At 56.3% G+C, this 16,902-nt stretch overlaps 1 protein-coding gene across 2 annotated transcripts; it reads left to right on the forward strand.

Moving 5' to 3' along the window:
- Window positions 1–106: 106 nt before the first annotated feature.
- Window positions 107–10,024, forward strand: SUSD2 (sushi domain containing 2). Of its 2 annotated transcripts, XM_030836248.3 has the most exons (15): window positions 107–214; window positions 1,672–1,879; window positions 2,059–2,210; window positions 2,695–2,862; window positions 3,358–3,532; window positions 3,651–3,852; window positions 4,084–4,169; window positions 4,254–4,522; window positions 4,612–4,755; window positions 4,852–5,010; window positions 5,364–5,612; window positions 5,729–6,001; window positions 6,117–6,293; window positions 6,435–6,537; window positions 6,665–10,024. In XM_030836248.3, exons 1-15 carry the CDS (start codon window positions 139–141, stop codon window positions 6,687–6,689), a joined length of 2,466 nt encoding a protein of 821 aa, XP_030692108.1. In that variant the 5' UTR covers window positions 107–138; the 3' UTR covers window positions 6,690–10,024. The 2 variants fall into 2 exon arrangements, with proteins under 2 accessions (XP_030692108.1, XP_060166719.1); XM_060310736.2 differs by lacking the exon at window positions 3,651–3,852 and having other exon boundaries at window positions 3,358–3,485.
- The last annotated feature ends 6,878 nt before the right edge of the window (window positions 10,025–16,902 follow it).

Here is a 16,902-nt window from a genome sequence, read left to right on the forward strand (position 1 = left end):
CGCATAGGACACCTGTGGACTTTGAGAGGGGACCCGAGTGAGGCGGGGCGGCAGCGTGGGGCGGGGCCAGGGCGTGGGGAGTGAGCCGCCGCCACCTCCCAGCCACTGCTGCGCTGGCTGCAGACACAGGCAGGCACCATGAAGCTGTCTCTCCTGCCCTGGACCCTGCTGCTGCTGGTGACAGCCCCCGACCCAGGCCCCTGGCCTGCAGCAGGTACGCCCCCACGCTGCCCTTTTGTCCCCCGTCTGTCTGTCCATCTGCCCGCTGTAGTCAGACCCGGGGCAGAACTTCCCTGGGCTCAGCCTCTGTCCATCCGTCGGGCCATCTGTGACCATACTAGGGGTGCTAAGAAGAAATTCTGGGGAGCCCAGGGTCAAGGGGCTGCTGGTAGGGATGGGGGTGTCTGGGCCATGCCTACCCTAAGCTTGCTGGGAGCCAGAAGGCGGTGGCGGGCTGGGAGGGAGGTGGCCAGGGTGTGGTGAGCTCTGGAGAGCCCTTGGCCTGCACCTCAAGCGCCGATGGAGGGTGTGTTTGTACATGGAAGAGCCCCCAGCCCCACTGGGCCCCCTGCCTGGCCAGAGGCAGGATTCTGGGTCCTTCTCAAGGTGGGCTGAACCTGAGAAAGTCTAGGGGAAGGCCACGCACTCCAGAGCCGGGACCCTGGCCCCCGGGCTGGGCTGGGCTGGGCTGAGCTGGTATTTGCCAGCTCCCCGGCCTATCTCCCATCTCAGGGAAGCACCAACACCCTCCGTCCACTTATCTCACTTACAGTCATCACTGGGCCTCCTTCCCCACCCCCTCAAGCTATCACAGTCTTGGTCAATACATATTTATTGAGTGCCAGGCCCTGTGCTGGGTGAAGTAGGGCCCGTAGTGGTGGCTCAGGCCCAAGCCTGGCCCTTGACCAGCCCCTTTGGGGAATGGCAGGGAAGGGCCAGATGGGACGTGGGCCTGCACCCCACCCCAGTCTCCACCCTCCAATCTGCACAGCCAGGCCAGCTCCAGGGCGATGGGTGCCCACAGCCCCCCACCAAACCACCCTGTCCCCTCTCCTGGCCTGGCTGGGTCCTCTGCTGGAACTGTCCCTCCTCTCCCCTAAACGAAGGGGAGAACCCCTGGCCTTCTCCCCCGAGGGTGGGGCCGTAACCGGTGAGCCTGCATTGCCCAGCGGAGTGAGATGCGGCAAACTCAGCCTGGGCGCGAGCCCCTAGTGGGCCTCCACTGGGACTCTTAGTAGCCATATCCCAGACCCCAGATCGTCCAAGCCAGCGTGGTTCTTCTCCAGGCTGCCGGTCCATTGATGCTTTAGGAGTGGAGACAGGTCCCCGGCCCATGTCAAGGGGTCAGGCATGTGTAGCCATCTGAGGACGCCGTCAGGTACCGGACTTGGTAGCTGAGGGTCAGTCTGCCCAGGGGCTCCTCCCAAAAAGTTTTATGTCTGGACACATTTCCCCAAATCTCCCCTCATTCTAGCCAGTCATTCAGGCCAACTGGACTAAGAGTTACCCCACCCCACGGGCCCTATGGGTTTCCACTGGGTCCACGTGGTGGTCAGTGCAATTCCTGGCCAACTTTCTCCTGGGGATGCTTCTAACAGGCTCGAGGGGGAAAGAGATGTGGGCCCTGTACATGGGGTGGCCAGGCTGGGCACTCAGGGCCCTCTCCTCCAGGTGCCCAGGGGAGCTGCTCCTACCGTTGTGGAGTCCAGGATGGGCCGTGCTCCTGCCACCCGACCTGCTTCGGCCTGGCCAGCTGCTGCTCGGACATTCGGGACTTCTGCCTGGAGATCTTGCCCTACTCGGGCTCCATCATGGGTGGCAAGGATTTTGTGATACAGCATCTCAACTGGTCCAACCCCACTGACAGCGTGATCTGCAGGTGGGAGGCCCGAGGGCTCTGTGCACGCTGGGGCTCAGACCCACTGGCTGGTTGGGTGGGGCCCCCGGGACAGAGGACTGGGACGGCTGGCCAGATGGTTTCCCCAGGGAGGAGGCTGGGAGCCTCAGAGAGGTCAGCCCACGCTGGCCCAGCCTCTCCTGCCTCCTCCACACTCACAGCTTTAAGGAGAGCATCCAGACCCGCGGCTTCGTGGACTCCTCGGGACGAGTGCACTGTGTGTCACCCTTGCTCTATGAGACCGGCCGCATCCCCTTCACGCTCTCCATGGACAATGGCCGCTCCTTCCCACGCTCAGGCACCTGGCTGGCTGGTGAGACCCAACATGCTGGTCCAGACTGGAGGCACCAGGCCGCACCCTCCCGGGCCCAGGCCCCTCACAGGGACTTTCCATGGCGCTAATCTATGCACACCTGGCCCACCTGCTCTGGGTGAACCTGTCCCTCTGGAGGCCCGCCCGACTCCCTGGGTGCAGGCTCCCCAAGCTCCTTTCCCCACCGCTGGCACCCATGCAGGAGTTCCAGCCCAGAGGGAGTGTGGCTCGGCCAGCCAGGGGAGGGGAGCAGCCAGGTGGAGGACAGAGGCCTGGGCATGGGTGGGGGCAGGGCCCTGCCTCTCCCAGTTCCTGCCCTTTCCTGCCGCCAGGGGGAGAGCATCGCTCCCGAGGGACTGCTGTGCTTTGTCCTTGGGAGGTCCCCACAGCTCTAAGAGCCCCGGGCCTCCTCCCCTGGACCCCCTGGGCCCTGGGCCTTCACTCACCCCTCACCCACGCCCCCTGCCCCCTGCCCCCTGCCCAGTGCACCCCAGCAAAGTGTCAGAGTCCGAAAAGAGCCAGCTGGTGAATGAGACCCGCTGGCAGTACTACGGCACCGCCAGCACCCAGGGTAACCTCACCCTGACCTGGAACACCTTGGCTCTGCCCACAAACTCCATCACCGTAGAGCTATGGGGCTACGAGGAGACAGGTGAGGCCAGCAGAGTAACCCTAGGCTGCCTCTGTGGGGCTTGGTGGGGTCAGGAGTTTGGGGCTTGCAGAGATGGGAGAAAGGGGATTCCAGGTGGGGGGAATCCAGGTGGGGATTTCTAGTGGGAAGAGTGCAGGCAAGAAAGGGGAACTGGCTGGAGCAGCACAGGGAAGCTGGGGAGCCCTGGCTGTTTGGGTACCAGCTCTAGGAGGAGGTGTGGCCATTCTCCGCTCCTGGATACAAGGCTTATCCTGGAAACAGAAAAGGCTTGCTCTGCCCCATCCTCTCTGAGCCCCTGGATGGCTGGCTGGCCCTGGGCCTGGCTCCCTCCCCAAACAGGGCAGGGCCTCCTATGGTGGTCATCTGTCTACCCTTCTGTCCATCTACCAGGCTGCTCTGAGCACCAAAGACCGGCACCCCACCCCCCCACCCCATGCCCCGGGGTTCCTCGGACTCGGACAGGCCCGGGGGCTGACAAGGCCTTCTCTCCCCCAGGGAAGCCGTACTCCCAGGAGTGGACGGCAGCGTGGTCATACCTGTACTCCTTGGCCACAAGCATCACCAACTCCGGCTCCTTCACCTTCACACCAAAACCTGCACCTCAAGACTACCAGAGGTGGAAAGTGGGTGCCCTTCGCATCGTCAACAGCAAACACCACGCAGGGGAGAAGTAAGGGCCGCCCTGCAGCAGATGGGCTGGGGCCTGTCTGCCTGCTGCCCCCACGCTAGATGGGGAGCCAGGGCCGAGGGCAGGAAGGGTGGTCCCTAGTGTGCATGTGTCCCCATAGGGACGTGCACGCACTCTGGAGCAACGAGCATGCGCTAGCCTGGCACCTGGGCGATGACTTCCGGGCAGACCCTGTGGCCTGGGCCCGAGCTCAGTGCCTGGCCTGGGAGGAGCTGGAGGACCAGCTGCCCAACTTCCTGGAGGAGGTGCCCGACTGCCCCTGCACCCTGGCCCAGGCCCAGGCTGACTCTGGCCGCTTCCAAGTGAGCCCCTACCCCAGTCAGGGCCCAGGAGGGAGCGAGGGGACAGGCGGGGCCAGCTGCCCCAACTAGGCACACGGCTGTGCCGTCCAAGGCAGTGCAGGGGGAGGCAGGTAGAGACCTGGGAGGTAAGGCTGGGGTCTGAGGGCCCAGGGCCCCAGAGGGGTTGGCTCCCAGGGAGGGGATGACAGAGCGCAAAGCCAGTGCAGGGGACAGCAACCAGCCGCTCTGCAGGCAGACTACGGCTGTGACATCGAGCACGGCAGCGTGTGCACCTATCACCCAGGGGCTGTGCACTGCGTTCGCTCCGTGCAAGCCAGGTGAGCACGGAGACGGTGGGCAGGGTGCGGGGTGGGGGCTGGGGGCAGGGTGCCAAGGCGGCCCTGACCTGTCTGTGTCCCCAGCCCCCTATATGGCTCAGGCCAGCAGTGCTGCTACACGGCGGCGGGCACACAGCTCCTGACAGCCGACTCCACCAGTGGCAGCACCCCAGACCGTGGCCACGACTGGGGCGCACCCCCATACCGCGTGCCGCCCCGCGTGCCGGGCCTCTCCCACTGGATCTACGACGTCATCAGCTTCTACTATTGCTGCCTCTGGGCGCCCGAGTGCTCCCGCTACATGCAGAGGCGGCCCTCCAGCGACTGCCACAGCTACCAGCCCCCGCGCCTGGGTGGGTGCTGCCTGGGCAGGTGCTGGCCAGGGCGAGGCCCCAGGCAGGGCGGGGCCAGGGCAACCTGCCTGACCCTCCGCTCTCCACAGCCTCCGCTTTCGGGGACCCGCACTTTGTCACCTTCGATGGCACCAACTTCACATTCAACGGACGCGGCGAGTATGTGCTGCTGGAGGCCTCTGGGACTGACCTGAGGTTGCAGGCGCGGGCCCAGACCAGGATGACGCCCGAGGGTGAGGCTGGGCCCTGGGGCTCTGGGTGGCTCAGGGTCATCCCTGGGGAGGGGGAGGCTGAGCCGAGTGGACCCCATTTTGCACCCATCATCCCAGGCTCTCAGGACCGAGGCACAGGGCTGACTGCTGTGGCTGTCCAGGAGGGCAACTCAGATGTGGTAGAGGTCCGGCTGAGGGATGGGGCGGGGGCCCTGCAGGTGCTGCTGAACCAGGAGGTGCTCAGCTTCAAGGAGCAAAGCTGGATGGACCTGAAGGGTGAGTGGGATGGTGGGGGCCCCACTCCCCTGCCCTCCCCACCGGGGCCTCCACACCTCTCTCTGGCCCTGGCAGAAAGCAGGCCGTGTCCAGGGCGCAGATGGGGAGGTGGAGTCAGGGCGTGAGGGCCGACAGGCAACCGCCACGCACGGCCCTGGTATGGGGGCCCCCTTTAGGGCCTGGGCACCTCAGATCCACCACCCGGGGTGGTGGAGTGTCATAGCAGGCTGGGCCCTGGGGACACCCTCCCTTGCCCCTGAGCCCATGGGTGCCGGCCCATGCATCCCGGGGCTCTGGGGTCACGGCAAGGTGCCCACAGGGGCGGCCCTGACCCCAGCTCCCCCTGTGTCCAGGCATGTTCCTGTCAGTAGCTGCTGGGGACAGAGTATCAGTCATGCTGTCATCAGGGGCCGGCCTGGAGGTCAGCGTCCAGGGTCCGTTCCTGAGTGTGGCGGTCCTGCTGCCCGATAAGTTCCTGACCCACACACGAGGCCTCCTTGGGACACTCAATGACAACCCCTCAGACGACTTCACCCTGCGCAGCGGCCAGGTCCTGCCCCCCAGTGCCAGTTCCCGAGAACTGTTCCTGTTTGGGGCTGACTGTGAGTGACCACAGGCTGGAGGGGAGGGGGCACCATGCTGGGGGGTGCTCAGTGGAGGTGTGTGTGTGGGAGCCCCCAGGCCTTCCCACCAGCCAGGCCTGCTGCTGTCTCCCTAGGGGCTGTGGAGAACGCCTCCTCCCTGCTCACCTACGACTCCAAGTTCCTCGTGGAAAATTTCCTGCTCCAGCCCAAGCATGACCCCAGTTTCCTGCCCCTCTTCCCCGAGGAGACCACCTCCAGCCCCAGCCAGGAGAGTGAGGCGGCCAAACTGTGTGGGGACAACAATTTCTGCAACTTCGACGTGGCGGCCACTGGGAGCCTGAGCGTGGGCAACGCCACGCTGTTGGTCCACAGGCAGCACCTGCTTCGCGCGCAGAGCCTGCAGCCCGGTGAGGGCGGTGGTGGGTGAGGGCGGCGGGCACTGGGTGCTGGGACACGGCCCCCCAGGCTGGTGGCTGTGGTCAGCAGCTCAGGCCTGTCGTCTGTGCCCCACCCCTGCCCCAGTGGTGTCCTGTGGCTGGCTGCCTCCGCCCTCCAACGGGCACAAGGAGGGCATGAGGTACCTGGTGGGCTCCACTGTCCACTTCCACTGCGACAGCGGCTACAGCCTGGCCGGGGCCGAGGCCAGCACCTGCCAGACTGATGGCACCTGGTCCCAGCCCACCCCGACTTGCCAGCGAGGTGAGGATGCCCCGCCCACCTACCGGCCCCTCCCACCAGCTCTCGGCCTGCCCCCAGCATTGCCCCGCCCACGCGCCCGCCCCGCTTACGTGCCCTGCACGTGTGCGCCCACCCACGCCTTACGCCCTGCCGCCTCTCTAGGACGGAGCTACGCGGTGCTGCTGGGCGTCATCTTTGGAGGCCTGGTGGTGGTGGCCCTCGTCGCGCTCGTCTACGTGCTCCTATGCCGCAGGAAGAGCAACACGTGAGACCCCCGCCCTCCCAGACCCCCGTCTGCCCCTCCTAGGCTCTGTGCCCCTCCTAGGCTCTCCTGGCGTCCCGGGGCGCGGGTGGGACCACCGGGCCTGCTCTAGACCCAGCCTCTGTTGCAGGGCCGTCTGGGGTTCGCAACCCTGAGGGAAGCACGCTTGTCCGGCGGCCAAGGGCACACAGGACCTCCCCGGGGCCAAAGACCAGCCTCCCAAACTCCCAAGAACGTGCACCCCAGTACTTGGATCCACAAATCCCTACCACCATACACCTGGGACACGGACACCTGAACCTGAGCTTTTAAAGCCCGGTGCCCTGCTCTGTCACCAAAGACCCGGACCTTGAGCGGTCACTGTGGAGTTCCCGAGGCTCTGTTCCCCACATACCCCTCTTAATTCCCCAGGCCCGAGACTCCGTACCCTTGAATTCTGAGGCCTGTCTCCCGAGCCCTAATACTCCAGCACCTGATATTCAAAGGCCAGTACCAGTACCTCAGATCCCTTGCCCATGATGCTGATTCCCAGTATACTGAGTCGTGGTGCCCCAACAGGGGGCCCCAGGGCCGAGCTGCCTTGATTCCCAGACCCTGGGCCTGGCCTGAGACTGTAGGTGGGTCCAGACTTGGGTGTGGAGAGTCACCCTCTAAGCTCCAGGCTTGTAATTCTAAGTCTCTGGAACATCTCCTGAAACACCCCTCCCTGCCTGTTGGGGGAGAAAACAAGCCTTTGGTGCTCCTTCCCTGGTGTCCTCATGCTCGTGCTGCACCTCGGTTCCGGGGAGTCCCACGGTTGCCCTGTGCGGTCCACAGCACCCAGAGCAACCTGGGTCTGAGGCCTTCGTCCACCGGCAGGTCACCTGGGACCGGTCTCTCCCCAGCTTCTGTCTCTCCATCTGTAAAGTGGGATCTAGAACAATGACCACGTTGTGGCGGGGAGGGGAAGCGTTCTCCATGGGGTGCTACGCTGGGCACTCAAGAGAAGGGACAGGGCTGGGCGGCCCACCCTCCCCCAATGTAGGGAGCAAGCAAGCTGGCAGCCTGGCCCTGGGCCCCCCACCCTGCCCTGTCACAGCCCCAGAGGCAGTCTGGTAATGCGATGCCCAACTGGTCCCGGTCCCTGAGCCCTTTGCCCAGGAGTGTCCAGAAGCTAGTACAGGGCCCAGGTGTCATGCCATCACTGCCCCGTTTGTAGCAAGGGTGCTGAATGGGGGCTGTGGGCAGGCCTGGGCAGGGTAGGATGGGGTCAGATTTGCATCATAGGTGTTAGATGGAGAAAGCACCCGGGAGTGTGGGGTTGGAGGTTGGTGCCCCCTGGCCAGGGCGGGCAGCTCTGCCTGAGAGGAGTGAGGGGCAGGGGGTTGCCCACGAGATCTGGAGCCCTGGTTGGGAGGCTGAGTGAGGACCCTTCACCGCAGCACCAAGAGTGGCCACGTGGGGGCAGCAGAGGGTAAGAACAGTGGAGGCGGAGGCTACACAGGGACCCAGGCCATCAGGGAGAGCAGTGCAGTTGGGCCAGCAGGCTTGTGGTCACAACCCCGGCCAAGGTTCATGCAGACCCACCTCTTCGTCTCCCTCATCTGGGGGGGTGACCTCGAGTCGTCCCCCAGTCTCAGAGGTTGCATGGGTTACTCAAGGTCGTCCAGCTGGCACTGACCACTTGGATCGGAGGCCAGGCCTCCCTATCTCCTCAGCCTCACCTTTGGCAGAGGGGTGAGCAGGGGCAGCGGCAGATCCCGTCTGCAGGGATTCCTGGAGTGTGCACAGTGGGGCACATTTGAACAGAGCTAAGACGAGATTGGGGGGCTGGGAGTCCTGGGGGTGGTGCTGAGGAGACTCTGGTGGAGGCGGATGGGGTCAGTGCTTCTTGTCCTTCCAGACCCCACCCACCTCCCCCCAACCTCTGGGCTTCCAGCTCAGGACAGGGAGGCTGAGGGCCCACCCTTTGGCCCCTGGGCAGGTACTTTCCTCTCTGCAGATGAGGTAAGGCAGGGCTGGCCTCCCACCAACCTGAGCCCCAGTGCCTCCTTGCCGAGCCAGGCCGGGCCAGGCCCTTGACGGTGGGTGAGGGTCAGGTTCCTGGTCAGAGCAGGAGGGCAGGGGCAGCATCACTGCTCCCAGACTGGCCTCAGAGGTTTGATTGGTCAGAGAGCTTTCCAGGTAGAGGAACAGCCTGGGCAAAGGCTCAGAGGATGGGCAGTGCACTCAGGTCTGAGGAGTAACGTGGAGGGCAGCAGTAGAGGTGCCTCCCCTGCCAGGCTTCATCCTGAAAGTAAAGCATGGCCTCCCTCAGGCCCCCTACCCTACTCTTGTCCCTCTAAGGTAGGCCCTGGAGCTGCCCTGGCAGGAGAAGGGCTACATCGTGGCCCTGGCCCCAGATGTCAGGCCTTCCCAGTGCCAGGGGCCGGCCAGGCTGGGAAGCCCCAACACCTGGCAGGGGTTTTCCCAGGGACCCGTCGGGAGTCTGGGGTGCTGCAGGGCCTGTGTGAGGGCACAAGATCCCAGAGCTGGGCAGAGACTCCCTAGAAACATCAACGGTAGGCACCCTGGCCTCAGAGAGGTGGTCTCCCCAAACCACAGCCCCAGGGAGTGACGGCACCAGAACCCAGCGGCCAGTCCCCTGTCCCTTGTACTAGTTGGGATTTTGAGGACAGTAATCCAGGGACTTGGAAATGCAGGTAATGAGAGAGCTGGGAAGTGAAATAGGAGCCAGCGAGGGACAAAGGGTGGGGGAGGCCAAGGAGCCAGGCCAGGTCCCCAAGAAAGAGAACATGCGGTTGTGTGGGGCCCTCACCACAGAGGCAGTTGCCCCACCAGCAGAGACCTCTAGCCTCCCGAGGAGGGGAAGCACCACTTCCCCTCCAGCCTCCCACTTGGGCCTCCTGTTGGCTGAACAGTGGGAAGGGGCTGATGTGGGGGGAAGGGACCGATGTGGGGAGTAGGGACCCCTCTGCCAGGCTGCTTCCTCCCACAAAGCCCCAGGTGACCGAGTCCCTGCCCCGGGCCAGGCCTCTGCTGGGAGACCCCTGTCCCCATGGTCCATGCTGCTCTGGAGGAGGGTGTGATCGGTGTAGTGCATTGTGGGAGCAGGAGGCCAGGTGGGTGCTTCTTGGAGGAGTCTGGTTCCAGCTGAATTTCAGAGGACAGAAGCCATTAGAGAAGTGAGGTCCAGTAGGTACTCTGCAGCCACACAGGCCGGGTGCCCTTCCGAAAGCACTGGACTACATTCCCCAGCACCCTTTGCAGTCGGTGCAGTCATGTGCCTGGTTTCTAGCAGGAGGGGGTGGGGCAGTTCCAGGACTGGTCCTTAACACCTCCACAGGCAACCCCCTGCAGGCCCTTCCCCCTGCTCCCGATGTTGCACAGGTGACTGGAAGCCATGCCAACCTAGGTCCCTAGCATGTGGAAGGATCTCCCCATCCCCACCTGTTCACCCATCCAGTACTGCTTTGGGAACAAAAAATAAACTTCCCTTGTGAGTAAGCCATAGTACATTTTGGGGTCTATGTGTTGCAGCAATTGGTCCCCTGAGCTATACACAACAGGCAGAGATGTGAAAAGATGGCCTTATGTTTTTCATCAGTGTTGAAGATAAATACTATGTGCAAAAGGTTTTAAAAAATTCAGTGGATCTTCCAATGTTCATAGCAGCGTTATTCACGATAGCCAAAAGGTGGAGGCAACTTAAGTGTCCATCAACAGGTGAATGGATAATCACACGTGGTCTGTCTGTACAATGGAATAGTATCGGGTCATAAAAAGGAAGGATATTCTGACCACTGCTACAACATGGATGAACCTTGAGGACATTATACTGAGTGAAATAAGCCAGACACAAAAGGACAAATACAGCATGATTCCATTTACATGAGGTCCCTAGAGCAAATTCATAGAGACAGAGGGTAGAATAGAGGTTGCCAGGGGCTGTGGAGGGGAAATGGGGAGCTATTGTTTTTGGCAAGTTCCCTGACCAGGGATTGAACCCAGGCCGTGGCAGTGAAAGCACCAAATTCTAACTACCAGACCACCAGGGAACTCCTGGGAGCTGTCAATTAATGGGGACAGTTTCAGTTTGGGAACATGAAAAGGTCGAGAGGGGTGGTGGTGATGGTTGTGCAACCATGTGAATGTACTTAATGCCACTGTGCTGGACCCTTAGAAATGGTTAAGACGGTAAAGTTTTTGTTATTTGTTTTATTTTTTTAATTTATTTATATGTTTTTGCCTGCGTTGGGTGTTCATTGCTGCGCACGGGCTTTCTGTAGTTGCGGCGAGCGGGAGCTACTCTTCATTGTGGTGCGCGGGCCTCTCATTGCGGTGGCTTCTCTTGTTATGGAGCACGGGCTCTAGGCACGTGGGCTTCAGTAGTTGTGGCACATGGGCTTAGTAGTTGTGGCACGCAGGCTGTAGAGCACAGGCTCAGTAGTTGTGGCGCATGGGCTTAGTTGCTCCACAGCATGTGGGATCTTCCCAGACCAGGGCTCGAACCTGTGTCCCCTGCATTGGCAGGCAGATTCTTAACCACTGACCCACCAGGGGAGTCCTGTGTTATTTGTATTTTACTACAATTAGAAAATTTTAAAACTCAAACAGAGGAATTTACTTAGTCATTCCCCAGGTGGTGGACAGTCTTGCTTCTTCAAACGCTGTTGTGCTTGGTAAGTAAGTTCAGATTCACCTGTAGGGGAAATTCACACAAGATGATGGGCTGGGGTTTTTGTTTTTGTTTTTTTAATTTATTTATATTATTTATTTTTGGCTGTGTTGAGTCTTTGTTGCTGCACCCTGGCTTTCTCTAGTTGTGGCGAGCCAGGGCTTCTCATTGCGGTGGCTTCTCTGGTTGTGGAGCATGGGCTCTAGACACGCGGGCTCAGTAGTTGTGGCTCACGGACTCTAGAGCGCAGGCTCAGTGGTTGTGGCGCATGGGCCTAGTTGCTCCACGGCATGTGGGATCTTCCCAGACCAGGGCTTGAACCCGTGTCCCCTGCATTGGCTGGCAGATTCCTAACCACTGCGCCACCGGGGAAGTCTGATGGGCTGGTTAAACGACACATTTGTTTTCCTCCTAGAGTTGTACCCGCTGACACTCACCACCAACCTACGCGATTGCCAGGCCCCCTACACCCTCATCAGCGTAAGGAGCCTTCAGATTTTTTGCTCTTTGTCAGTTAGTGAAACACACTGTGGGGCCTCCGTCAGGCTGACCGGCATTCCCAGAATTCCCTTCCCAATGTGTTTTGGGTTAGGACCACAAGAGAGATTCCTGTGCAGGATTGGGAGGGCGGAAGGGAATTGGCAACCTCTTTTGTAAGTCACACTCCTTGTGGCACGCCTGCTGACCCAGCTCATCAAGCACCAGCGGAATCCAGGCAACTACTCCACCTCCTCCCAGTCCACCCTCAGTCCATTCTCCTGGGTCAGGTGTGTGACAAAGCAGTCCAGCTGCTACAAGAAACCTTCGTCGCCCTTGGCAACAAGAAGGGATGTGGGCTTCAGGCCATCCTCGTGGGCTCCAGTCAGCTCTGGATCCTCCCTCCACTTTCCATGCATCTTCCCTCCTGACTCTGCCTCATGGACCTCAGGCTGCAGCATCCCATGGGAGACAGTAGCCTTACAGGGACCCCTTGCCCAGTTCCCATGGTGTGGGCCCTGCTTCTTTGATGGAACTCTGCTAAATAAAGTATAAGTGTAAGCAAGAGAGTGCACTGCTCAGGGTACAGCTTGTGAGCATGCCCAGTGAACCACCACTCTGGTCACCCCTAACATTTTCTCTATCAGACACTGTCCTCTCCCTCCTCCTCAGGTCAACCACCAATTTCTCACCCCATAGGCGAGTTCTGCCTGGTTTGTCCTTCACACAGGTGGAATCCTAGAGTTTTTCTGAGTATTATTTCAGCTAATGAATTTGTTTATCCATTTCCCTGTTGAGGCGCTTTGGGGTGGTTTTCAGTTTGGAGCTATAATGGCTAGTGCTGTAAACATTCTTGTATGTGTCTTTTTTTTTTTTTTTTGCGGTATGCGGGCCTCTCACTGCTGTGGCCTCTCCCGTTGCGGAGCACAGGCTCCGGACGCGCAGGCTCACAGGCCATGGCTCACGGGCCCAGCCGCTCCGCGGCATGTGGGATCTTCCCGGACCGGGGCACGAACCCGTGTCCCCTGCATCGGCAGGCGGACTCTCTGCGCCACCAGGGAAGCCCGTATGTGTCTTTTGATGCACAGATGTGTTACCGAACCAAACGTGGGTCTGCTCGCCTTCATGCAGTAAAGCCAATCTACTGACACCAAGTTGTGCTGAAGGAAAGTGCAGCGTTTATTGCAAGACCAAGCAAGGAGTCTAGGTAGCTAATGCTCAGAAGGCCCGAACTCCCTGACGGCTTTCAGGAAAAGGTTTTATTTTATTATTAATTCATTTATTTATTTGGCTGCACCAGGTTTTAGTTGCAGTTTGCCAGCTCCTTAGTTGCAGCACGTGGACTCCTTAATTGTGGCATGCAGACTCTTAGTTGCAGCATGCATGTGGGATCTAGTTCCCTGACCAAGGATTGAACCTGGGTCCCCTGCATTGGGAGTGTGGATTCTTATCCACTGCGCCACCAGGGAAGTCCCTCAGGGAAAGGTTTTAAAGACAGGGTGAGGGAGGGAGGTTTCAGGGTGCGTGGTCAGGTCGTGGACATTTTTCTCATGGGTTGGTGGTGAGGTAATTGGGAGTCAACATCGTCATCCTTCTGGTTCCAACTGGTCTGGGGTCTATGTGCTAGTGGGCAGCATGCAGTTAACTTCTTCCACCTGGTGGGGGTTTTAGTATCTGCGAAATGGCTCAAAGGACATAGCTCAGAATATTATTTGTAGCCCTTGAGGAGTAACTGAAGGTCCTTGACTTTGTTTAATGGCTAAACTATTATTATTTTGTCTTGCTTGGCTATTCTCCTTTCTTTCTGTATTTGTCACTTCTCTGATTAAATGTATTCTCAGAAACTCAGGGAAGGCCTTGGAGACTAAAGTTTTTCTATAGACAGAGAGGCAGGCGGAGGACGTTGGAAGGAGCAGGGTCTATTCCAGGAAGGCCCCATAGGGTCCTGGTCAGTTACAGACATATGCATTTATATTGGGTAAGTTCCTAGGAGTAGCATTGCTGGGCATGAGGTAGGAGTGTGGTAGTTTTAGTAGGTAATATTGGTTTTCCAAAGTAGTTTTACCAGTTGATGTTCCCACCTGCAGCGAATGGCAATTCCATTTTGCCATATATTTTTATTTTTTAAAAAAAACAACCGCTGTATTTGTACTTTGTTTATAGAAGTGGAATGTTAGTGTGGGATCTTAGTTCCCCAACCAGGGGTCAAATCCATACCCCCTGCAGTGGAAGTGTGGAGTCTTAACCACTGGACTGCAAGGGAAGTCCCCATTTTGCCATATTTTTGCCAACACTTGGCATTGTTGGTCTGTTGGATTTTGGCTGTTCTGATGGGTATATGGTGGTAGCATATTGTGGATTTATTTTGCTTTTTTTTTGACAACTAGTGAAGCTGTGCACTTCTTTGTATGTTCATTGGCCATCCAGAGCTCCTCTTTTATGAGATGTGTTCACGTCTTTTGCCCATTTTCCGTCAGGTTATCTATCTAGAGCTCTCTAATTGATTTTTAGGAGTTCTTTATTCTGGGTAAGAGTTTATTGTCAGATATAAGCACTGCAGATGCTCTCGTATTCCATGGGTTGCCTTTTCACTATCTTAATGTCTTCTGTTGAACAGAAGTTCTTAATTTTTCTATAGGTCAGTTTATCCATTTTTTTCTTTTGCAGTTAGTACTTTTTGTGTCCTGTTTAAGAAACACGTGCCTTCTCCCAAGTCACAAAGCTGTTCTGTATTTTCCTATAAAAGTATTATTGTGTGATATTTCATAATTAGATCTGCCAACCATCTGGAAGAGTTTTGTGCACGGTGTGAGGTAGGAGTCAGGATACACATTTTTCATCTGGCTGTCTGATTGACTTAGCACTGTTTATTGAAACAGCATTCTTTTCCCATTGCACTGCCGTGTCTCCTCCGTCAAAGGTCAGGTGACTTTCTGTTCTGTCCCATTGCCCAGTTTATTTTTAAAATTTTATTTATTTATTTTTGGCTGCATTGGCTTTTCGTTGCTGCGTGGGCTCTCTCTAGTTACGGTGAGCGGGGGCTACTCTTCTTTGCAGTAAGCGGGCATCTCATTGTGGTTGCTTCTCTTGTTGCGGAACATGGGCTCTAGGCACACGGGCTTAAGTAGTTGTGGCGCATGGGCTCAGTAGTTGTGGCGCATGGGCTCAATAGTTGTGGCTCGCGGGCTCTAGAGCACAGGCTCAGTAGTTGTGACGCACGGGCTTAGTTGCTCCATGGCATGTGGGATCCTCCTGGACCAGGGATCGAACCTGTGTCCCCTGCATTGGCAGGTGGATTCTTAAACACTGCACCACCAGGGAAGCCCTGCCCAGTTTATTTTTGCACCAATACCAAATTGCCTTAATTACCATAGCTTGTTCATGACATCTGGTAATGTGAGTCCTCCTTTATGTTCTTTTTTTTTAAATTGGCCATATCTTTCCTTTTTTTTTAATATTTTATTTTTATTTATTTATTTGGCTGCACTGGGTCTTAGTTGCAGCATGCGGGATCTTTGTTGTGGCATGCAGGATCTTTTTCTTTAGCTGCAGCACATGGGATCTTTAGTTGTGGCATGCGGGATCTAGTTCCCTGCAGGGATCAAACCCAGGCCTCTTGCATTGGAAGCTTGGAGTCTTAACCACTGGACCACCAGGGAGGTCCCTCTCCTTCATGTTCTTCCTCAAGATTGCCTGGGCTAGTCCTGGTCCTTGGTGTTTCCATATGAATTTTAGAATCAGCTTGCCAATTTCCACACACACACACATACACGCACACAAACCTGTGAGGATTTTTATTAGGATTGCATTGGATTTATAGGTGAATGTGGGGAGAATTGGCATCTTCACAGCACTAAGCCTTCTAGTCCATGAATGTAGTATAATCCTCCATTTATTTATTCATTTTCTTCAAATTCTTCGGTTATATTTTGCAGTGTTCAGTGTAGAGGTCTTGCATACTTGTTAGTTTTACTTCTAGGCATGGATTTTTTTTAATGCTATTGTAACTGATTTCAGTTCAAAAAAGTGTTTTCTATTTGTGAATGATGTAGAAATATCATTGATTTTTGTATATTTTCCTTGATTCCAGTGATCTTGTTCAGTTCACTTAATTCTAACAGTTTACCTGTTAACTATCTACAAATATTGACAGTTTTATGTCCTCCTTTCCAATTATACCTTTTGTTCTTTTTTCTCACCTCATTGCCCTGGCAAGGACTTCTCTTTCAGTACGGAAAGGAAATGATGAAAGCTAGCAATGCATGTTTCCATCTCAAAAGGAATTGGTCTCAATCTCAAAAGGAAGGCTTGTATGTTTTACCATGAAGTATGATGTTTACTGTAGGGTTTTGTAGCCACAACTTATAAAATGAAGGAAGTTTTCTTCTATTCCTAGTTACTGAGAATTTTTATTGTGAAAGTTGGCAAGTTTTATCAAATGCTTTTCTGCATTTATTGAGATGGTGAATGATTTTTCTTCTTTATTCTATTAGCATGTTAATACCGTGAATTGCATTGCTTGATTTTGTAATGTTCAGCCAATCACGCATTCCCAGAATAAACCCCGATTGGTAGATGAATTTCTGTATATGAATTTGGCTTGCTCAGATTTCATTTAGGAATCTTGCATCTGTGCATGAATGAAATCACCCTCTACTTTTCTTTCATGAAGTTTCTTTGTCAGGTTTTGTTCTCAGGATTATGCTGGCCTTATTAAAAGTTGGGCAGTGTTTTCTCTGTTCTGTTCTCAGGAAGAGTTAGTGTAAGACTGGTGTTTTTTTGTTGCATCAGTGTTTGGAAGCGTTCACAGAGGAAGCCTTTGGGCTGGAGCCGTTTGCTTTGTCCCTGTGGATCTCATTGTTTTTTTCATTGGCGCATTTATCAGTGAGGTTGAGCAATTCTTTATATGTTGAAATGGCGATTTGTAGTTCTCTTTCTGTGGTCTAATGAGTCATATCCCCGTGCATCTTTCTAATGGATACTTGGTGTTTGATGTTAAATATTAAAGTAACCAGCCCCAGATCACATACTGAAACTGTCTTTCCACACGGTTTTCATTGGTCTTTTGAAATATTTTTCACATCAAAATTTAAAATTTTTATGTGTTCAAATTTCTTTTCTTTTTTTTTTTTTTAAATTTTTTGGCCACGCTGCATGGCATGTGGGATCTTAGTTCTCCGACCAAGGATCAAACCTGCCCCCTGCATTGGAAGGGCAGAGTCTTAACCACTGAA

The sequence above is a fragment of the Globicephala melas genome, chromosome 13 (genome assembly GCF_963455315.2).
Source record: "Globicephala melas chromosome 13, mGloMel1.2, whole genome shotgun sequence".
Classification (NCBI taxonomy): domain Eukaryota; kingdom Metazoa; phylum Chordata; class Mammalia; order Artiodactyla; family Delphinidae; genus Globicephala; species Globicephala melas.